The sequence below is a fragment of the Antrostomus carolinensis genome, unplaced genomic scaffold, assembly GCF_000700745.2.
Source record: "Antrostomus carolinensis isolate BGI_N321 unplaced genomic scaffold, ASM70074v2 scaffold30887, whole genome shotgun sequence".
Classification (NCBI taxonomy): Eukaryota; Metazoa; Chordata; class Aves; order Caprimulgiformes; family Caprimulgidae; genus Antrostomus; species Antrostomus carolinensis.
The window spans coordinates 3,807-11,296 of record NW_010330023.1 but is presented as its reverse complement, the minus strand read 5'-3'; the positions used below and the strand labels follow the sequence as shown (position 1 = coordinate 11,296).

The following is a 7,490-nucleotide window of genomic DNA, read 5'->3' as shown; positions in this document are numbered from 1 at the left end:
GAACACCAAGCAGCAGCAGAACTGGAGCGGCTGCCTCAGCTCTACGCTGAACCATGCCCTTATTTCCTCATAGGACAACATTAAAGTTAAGTTCCTTCAAGTGGTGTCCATCTCACTCCCATCTTCTGCAGGCAACAAGAATCAAGGAGAGCTCCTCCAATCCCACCCCTCCCAGTGTAGCAAACACACTAGTCTTTCTCTAAAAGGATTTTCCACTCAGGAATTCACCATGCTGTATTTGCATCAGCAAGTGACAAGCCCAGGTACCCGTGCAACTGGAAGACACGTAACATTTCACACTGCTCCAAGAAAGACAGGTTGGAAAGAGCTAGTGGGCAAAACTTGAGGGCACAGGGACAAAAAGAGGTGACGAGTCAAGAGGAGTGTTTTCTAGCTTCCTACCTTGTGTGAAGAAGTAGACTCTGGTGCCATCACCTCTCACATAGAAGTTATCAGATAGACATTGACCTAAGGGCAAGAGGGATTTAAACAGTTACCAGCTATCATTTAAAAATCAACAACTGCCATCCAACAAGAGACACTTCTCCCAGCACATACTGTGCTTAAGGGGAATTAATGAGCTGCCTCCTAAACAGGGTAGACACTACTCCAGAGAAGCATCACCTGTTAGTGATCTGGCAAAACTCCCCAAGGGAAAAAAAAATACCTTTTTTAAAGCGAAGCTGGGCCAGATCGTAACGGCCGTAATCTCGTAACAAAATCATTCCTCCTGGTTTCAGGAGGCGACTGAGTCTGTTAACGATGCATTGCATCCTGAGGAAAGAACAGAACAGAAGTATTCAACATTCTACAAAATGATGCTTGTTTCCTCAGCCTACTCTCCAATAAGAAGGTATAAAGTTTTATGTATGTTTCAGCTTCATACAAAGAACTATGAGAAGCCAGCACCTTTCTGAGCTCTCTCAGAATTAGGTGTGTTGATTTTATTTGGCTGCCTTATTTCTGACACTCCTCAATTGTGCTTTTTTTACCTACAATGATAACTTAGTAACTTACCCTGCCACAGCAGGGATGAACTGCTCTCTCTTACTAGTTACAAAAGTAGTAGCTCCACTAGTTTCTGTAAAACAAGTAATAAATGAACCTGGAGAAAAACGCTGTGAAGTAAAACCAAAGGGAACAAAAAAGAGAGACTAATGTGGGTTGTAACACACTTGTCACACTAAGATCAAGTCTTGATCACTTGTCATCTCTTCTCAGTGATGCCCAAGGACAAGGGGCAATGGGTGTGAGCTGGAACACAGAAGGTTCTGCTTAAATTTCAGAAGAAACTTCTTTACAGTGAGGGTGACGGAGCCCTGGGACAGGCTGCCCAGGGAGGGTGTGGAGTCTCCTTCTCTGGAGACATTCAAAACCCGCCTGGACACCTTCCTGTGTGATCTCATTTAGGTTCCTGCTCCGGCAGGGGGGTTGGACTGGATGATCTTTCGAGGTCCCTTCCAATCCCTGACATTCTGTGAAGATCACTGCACTTTTCTTAACTGTTTTCTGAACCTGTACCCTCCCTTCTTGTCACCTCCCATCTGAGAAATTCATCTAGCCTTTGAGCCTTAAAATCTAGTAGCATACTTTCCATAAATGGGTGCTGAGTGCTCAGGGTGGCCGGGGTTCAGAACAGGTGAGCAACGGTGAGTGCAGCAAGACTTCACCTATAACCAATATAATCACACCTGTCCAATACCAGAATTTGTGACAACAGGAAGTACCTGCAAATTTCATTTTCAGAGGTTTAATGCAAAACTGAACCAGACACAGAACAAACTTTAATTTTCCTTGCTATGAGGGGACCTACTATTGAAGAATTCCAGTTTTCTATGCATTATCTTCTGCAACCAGAAATAATTATTAAAACTTACTTCTCTGGGAGAATCGCTGAGAGGACAAAGATAAGAATAACAGCGTCAAGGCTCTCGTCTGGCATTGGGAAAGGACTTTGGTCATTGCACAGGTCATGGACAAACGCAAAGCAGCGAGAAGAATCATATTCCACATTGTTCTGTATTTAAGGGGAGAGAAATTAGAGCATTAGCAGCAAACCCTGATCTCAGTATTATGTGGACATGAGAACATTTTAACTTTCAAATAATAAAGTGGTGCGTCCAGAGATCTGTTTCAGCCTCACTGGACTAAGGCAGATGGGATCAGGTAAGTTACCTGGTCAGACAAGGAACAGGGGTGAAATTTGAAAAATAAATACACTGGGGAGGTTTACAATGAGATTTGAACTTGTTACATTCAGAAAATCAGCACTGCCAAAAACCCCAAACTAGATTAAGGGATTATTGCAATTTTAAGGTCAGATTTTCCAATAATAGTGGTAAGAAGTGAGGGATTTACACTGTTAAACTGTAAATCTTTACAAAAGTAAACAGTATCAGGGCCTCTCTCTGCATCACTAAAATCAATATTCATTTCAACTACAAGCAGACTACTCCCTATCCCCCAAATATCAAACTTGGCTGCCTAAAGTTATCCTCTTAAAAATCACATTGAGACTTCTAAAGGAAGTTGTATATTTTTCTAAAGCTGCTGCTACAGATTGCAGTAGCCTCTATAAACAGTGCTTGTGTCAGCTGAAGAGGATGAAATGGCATGCTGCCTCTGCTGCTGTGCTTCCCATCTCATCTCACAGAATGACTGATTACATTCGATACTTCATATATTCTCAGTTCTGTTCTGACCTGAAATTTGTGTTAGTAATATTTGTCCTTAGACTAAATTCCAGCCTCCTGCTCCACAGACAACAGTATCCCTCTTCAGCTGTCTGTGCAGAAGCAATCAGACCATGTTCCCAGAACTGCAGTGACAATAACACACACACAAACCAAAACCAGCTTCAGTTCCTGTTAAAAAATAGCCTGAATGTTTTCAAGGTTAAGCAGTTACTCAGCTAAAAGAGCACTGGGTTTAGAAAAGTACTGCCAACCACAGGGGAAAGAAAATCTGGCTGACTTGTGTGCTGCCAATGTGACATTTTGAGAACTCCCAACTTCTCTCATTTCTACAGTCTTTGATGGCTCATTTTCCTGACTTACCAGTAAAAGGGTCAGCATCAGGGCTTAGCTAAAAAAAGAAAGCTGCCAACACAGCTAGAGAGCCAGTGGCAGCTGTGATATATTTGTGTTAATGTGCAATTGGCATCATGTACTTCCTACCTTCATAAGTCACCATTGAGTTTACCTGGACAAGATCCACAGCTGTTGTAGAAAAATCACAGCAATAAACAAAAAGGCCTGGGTCACTGAAATAAATAAAATAAGCTATCATCATTTATAGAAGGGTGCTCCACAGGAATTAAGTAGTGTCTCAAATGCACAGAGCACAGAATTGGGAGCCAGAAATCTTGGACTTCAGTCTATCTCTGTCAATAATGCCTTGTGCAAAATCTGGTGGATCACGTTGCTCTTTTATGCCTCAGTTATTCTCATACAGAACTGACTGCTTGCTTGTCCTTCCAGAAAAGGAAAGACAGACACTAAGGCCTGTAGGAAAATGCCTTCAGAATAAAACATGTAAAGTCACATCATGTTTTGTTGGTTGCATCCTAAGACCAAAGATTTCCAAGCTCCAAACACAGTAATTTGAACTTGCATGTGGCAAAGGTACCATTTGCATCTGGCCTTTCTCTGAGATTGTCTAAACTAAGAACACATGCAAGACTTTTCCTTGTCTAAACTAAGAATACATGCAAGACTCTTCCAAATTTTTTTTCAGAGGCTGGTATATCATGCACGTAAAAACCTACTGAGAACTACTTACTTGTTGGTTTGCAAAATTGGGAAGACTGTATTTCCAGCACCACAGCCAACCTGCACAAACAAAGCAGATGTACACAGAGTGAAAATAATTTCTTCAGCATGTCCCATGCAGTTAGTTTCAAACAATCTTTCTGCAGCCATGGACCAAAGAACGACTCACAAGTAACAACTGAACACAGCAGTGACCATTTGCAAATCTCACTGTGAGACCTGAATCTGTTCAGCTCTGAGAGGGAGGATTACATATAAGCATTTGTGGGAAACCATGAAGCCAGTTCTCGTAGAAATCTTACTAACAAGCTATATATTGTGACTCTTTTGAAAACTGTTATTGCTGGACTCCTAACCAGTATGAGTCACTGAAGTGTTGGCAAAGGCCACGGATTAGTTGCATTCACTTCCAAAGAGAAAATCAGAGCAATGGAGAAAGAAGTTTGCTTTACTATAATTACATCCTGCTGTTTCAGAGTTTCCTTCACTAGATGGCTCTTCCTCAAATTACAACTAGGCCTTCAATGATTCTGCCTTATTTATTCCTTCTACTTGTTCCCATTTGAAGATGGCTCACATAACCCAAGGAAGTTGTGGATGCCCCCTCCCTGGAAGTGTTGAAGGCCAGGTTGGATGAGGCTTTGAGCAACCTGGTCTAGTGGAAGGTGTCCCTGCTGATGGCAGGGGGGTTGGAACTAGATGATCTTTAAGGTCCCCTCCAATCCTAACCATTCTATGATTCTATGAACTAGGTTTAGGGAATTTGCTTCTGAATGTTTAAGGAATCAGTAAAATTGAAATAAGACTGAGTGGAAACCACCACTGATGGCTTGCAGTGACAGATATTACTGAAAGTACTCGGGTGAGAAAGGAAAGCCACAATGACCCAAGAACATCAAAGAATAGGGAAGTCTTAAAGCCTTGAATTAAATAAAAAAATCGAAAGGACAGTTCATATTGACTCTTCCTGGAAGGGCAGAACTTCCACAGGACATGAAGCATTCAATGAAAGCAGTTATACATACAGTGAAGAAACTAGAGGTGGCAGAGCAAAAGGTCATTACCAGCTGTCAGGAGTTTAATATTGACAAGTCCTACAGATTTTTCTAGGACAAACCCTGTGTCAGTCTGAGATTCTCCATTATTACATGGGCCATAAGGAGCAAACCAAACAGCATCTTTGCATTCTTGGTTTCATTGTTTTGTTTCACATCTCCCGAGGTAAACAAGAGTCAGCACAAACATGCAAAGCAGAAATGACAAGGGCAAGCTTTATACAGACAAGTAGAAGGATCAGCTTCTTCAAAAGATGACTTTTAAATGCGTGTTTCAGCATCTGATAGTAACAGTTTATCTTTTAAACTTGGAAACTTCTTCTCGCCCTTGTGCTCTGCCAATTCACAGTCTGACCCACAAGAATCCCAACACATTTAATTCAGTTCTAAGCCACCCTCTGTTTTTTGCATTTTACTGACTTAAGGCAATTGTCCCATGCACTTGCTGTTTGCCAATGAAATATATTTTTATGTCCCAGTCACTCTAACACTGATACAAGGGACTGTTTGATGTGTGACTCTGTTTTACAGCTATTACCTCTAATATACGGTAAGATGCAGATGATCCTGGGTAATCTCCATCACTTTGATTCAGCTCACTACGCTTCTGTGTAGCCAACTCCTCTGTGCAGATCTTAGGTGTGCTTTTTATCAGGTTTAACTGATTCTCTGCCCTGGTTTCCAATGAACAATGTCCATTTTCAAGGCTTCCCAGCCCTTCATTGTTGGATTCTTCTTTGTTAGTAAATTCATGCACAGAATCTCCATTTTGCCTTGGGTTCCTGTTAGATGCCAGCTCAGGAAATTCAGTGAACAGCCAGTGCCTGTCCTTGAAGAAGCCATTTTCATGGATTTTATAAAAGTCATCCCAGTACCTCTTAGCATTCACCTCATATTCCTCTGTGAACACAAACAAAAATGTCACCAGCAGTCAAATCAGAAGGTCTCAGAGTTTAATCAGTTGAGACAGTGAGGGATCACTGAAGACAACTATTCAGCAATCTGCTTTAATAAGTAAGGTTATTGATTGAAAATCACCTTTATTTAAATTGTGCCATCCAACATAAACACACAGCCTGCCTCCCCACAGTCACTTTGTTAGGACTAAAAAAGGGTGAAGATATAGAAGAGGAAACTGTATGTCTCCTGGTAGGATTTAAAGGAAGCTGGCAACAGAAAAGGCCTCTTTGAAGGAGACTGGAATGAAGAAATCCAGGTTCTACTTCCATCTTTAACACTAACTTGTTCAGCTCACTGGAACAATTCATTTGGAGCCTCATGACACTAAGTGTCAAGCACTTACAACTTCTAAGGAATTCTATGAGCTCCAGCTGCCTGGAGCTGAAGAGCTCCTGTCCAACATGCTATCCCTTTTTTCAGATGGAGAAACAGAAAAATTAGTCAAGTATAGAGGCCTGGCAGAAAGCTCAATTAGCATTTGCACAACACTCCAAGATACAGGACAGCATGTTTTACACAAGTATTGCTAGAGTCCAGTCTCCAGCGCTTTGTTTTCCACAGTTCTGTGCATGTTAGAGCATCACACATTTACGAGATCAATTCAAAAAAGGGGAATCACCAGGAGTGACCACTGTCATTGAAGTGCTACTGAAGAGCTAAGGTGGATAGACTAAAGATGATAACAATTAACTTTAGCAGCAAGCATTATCATTTTTACACCAAGTGGATACATTCCAATAGCAAGAGGAGTATTACAGAAAGCTGAAAGAACTCTTAACAAAGCCATAATCTGAAGAAATTCGAGTCACACACAGAATTATGTCCACACACCTTCACAGATTTCAGACCACGCACAGTTCTAGGGGAACTATTTTTTCCATAAGAAGTTATGAGTCCAACCGGCTTCCTGAATTCTTATTAATGTGATGAGGTCTCTGTCCTGGGAAATTAAAAGCTAATTAAAGCATCCTATGCTTGTAATCACCTAGATGCATTAACATCCATGGCTAGAGATCCCAACTGTATTTCAATAACATGTAAGTCCACAGCCATCTTTGCACAACAAGAAGTGCATTACTGGATGCAAACGATTCTCCCACAATTAAAGATGATGAGTGTATGTGAGCATGGATAACCTCTCCCCAACATCTACTAAGAGTATGGTTAAGAGAAAAAGCAAGCATCTTAAAATCGGAGATTAGTATTATTATCTGAACTGCAGTTTATTTATTAGTCTTTCTGAAAAGCACGTAAATATTTAGATGTCTAAAGGGAGACAGGAAATTCAACCAAGTACACCTGGAAAAATGTAGACAAAAATGGCTTTAACAAAGAACCAGAAATCAGTTGTATGTATATTTCTAGTAGGATCTATCCCTGAAGCACAAAGAGCTATATATAAAAATAATCTCTTTACTTCAACTACAAGGATTTTCTCCTTTTAAGAAGCCTTGTCCTTAAACCCCAAGCCAAAAGAAATTTTCATGTCTGGCTTTAGACTAGAGTAGTAAGTTTGTTCCATCATCTCACCATAGCTCAAGGTAAACAGGGTCAAGTCAGTTTCCTATTTGCATAGGAGAACTCAATGACTGCTAATGTCAGAGGAAGAAGTGTTATTGATTCATACCCTGGCACACTCCTTCCTCAATTGTCACTTCTTCATGTACTAGCAGGGATATGCAAGGCTGCCGGGGCTGGAAATCCT

General features: G+C 41.0%; 1 protein-coding gene across 1 annotated transcript in view; it reads right to left on the bottom strand.

Annotated features, from left to right (window-relative positions):
- LOC104528718 (methyltransferase-like protein 2) overlaps nt 1-7,490 on the bottom strand; it is a gene marked incomplete at its 5' end in the record, with an annotated part of 11,215 nt that overhangs the window by 1,435 nt on the left and 2,290 nt on the right. The window contains 6 exons of the mRNA XM_010172805.1: nt 403-468; nt 668-774; nt 1,878-2,017; nt 3,202-3,262; nt 3,781-3,830; nt 5,364-5,725. Coding sequence (XP_010171107.1) covers nt 403-468; nt 668-774; nt 1,878-2,017; nt 3,202-3,262; nt 3,781-3,830; nt 5,364-5,725 — 786 coding nt within the window. The remainder of the gene's footprint in view (nt 1-402; nt 469-667; nt 775-1,877; nt 2,018-3,201; nt 3,263-3,780; nt 3,831-5,363; nt 5,726-7,490) is intronic.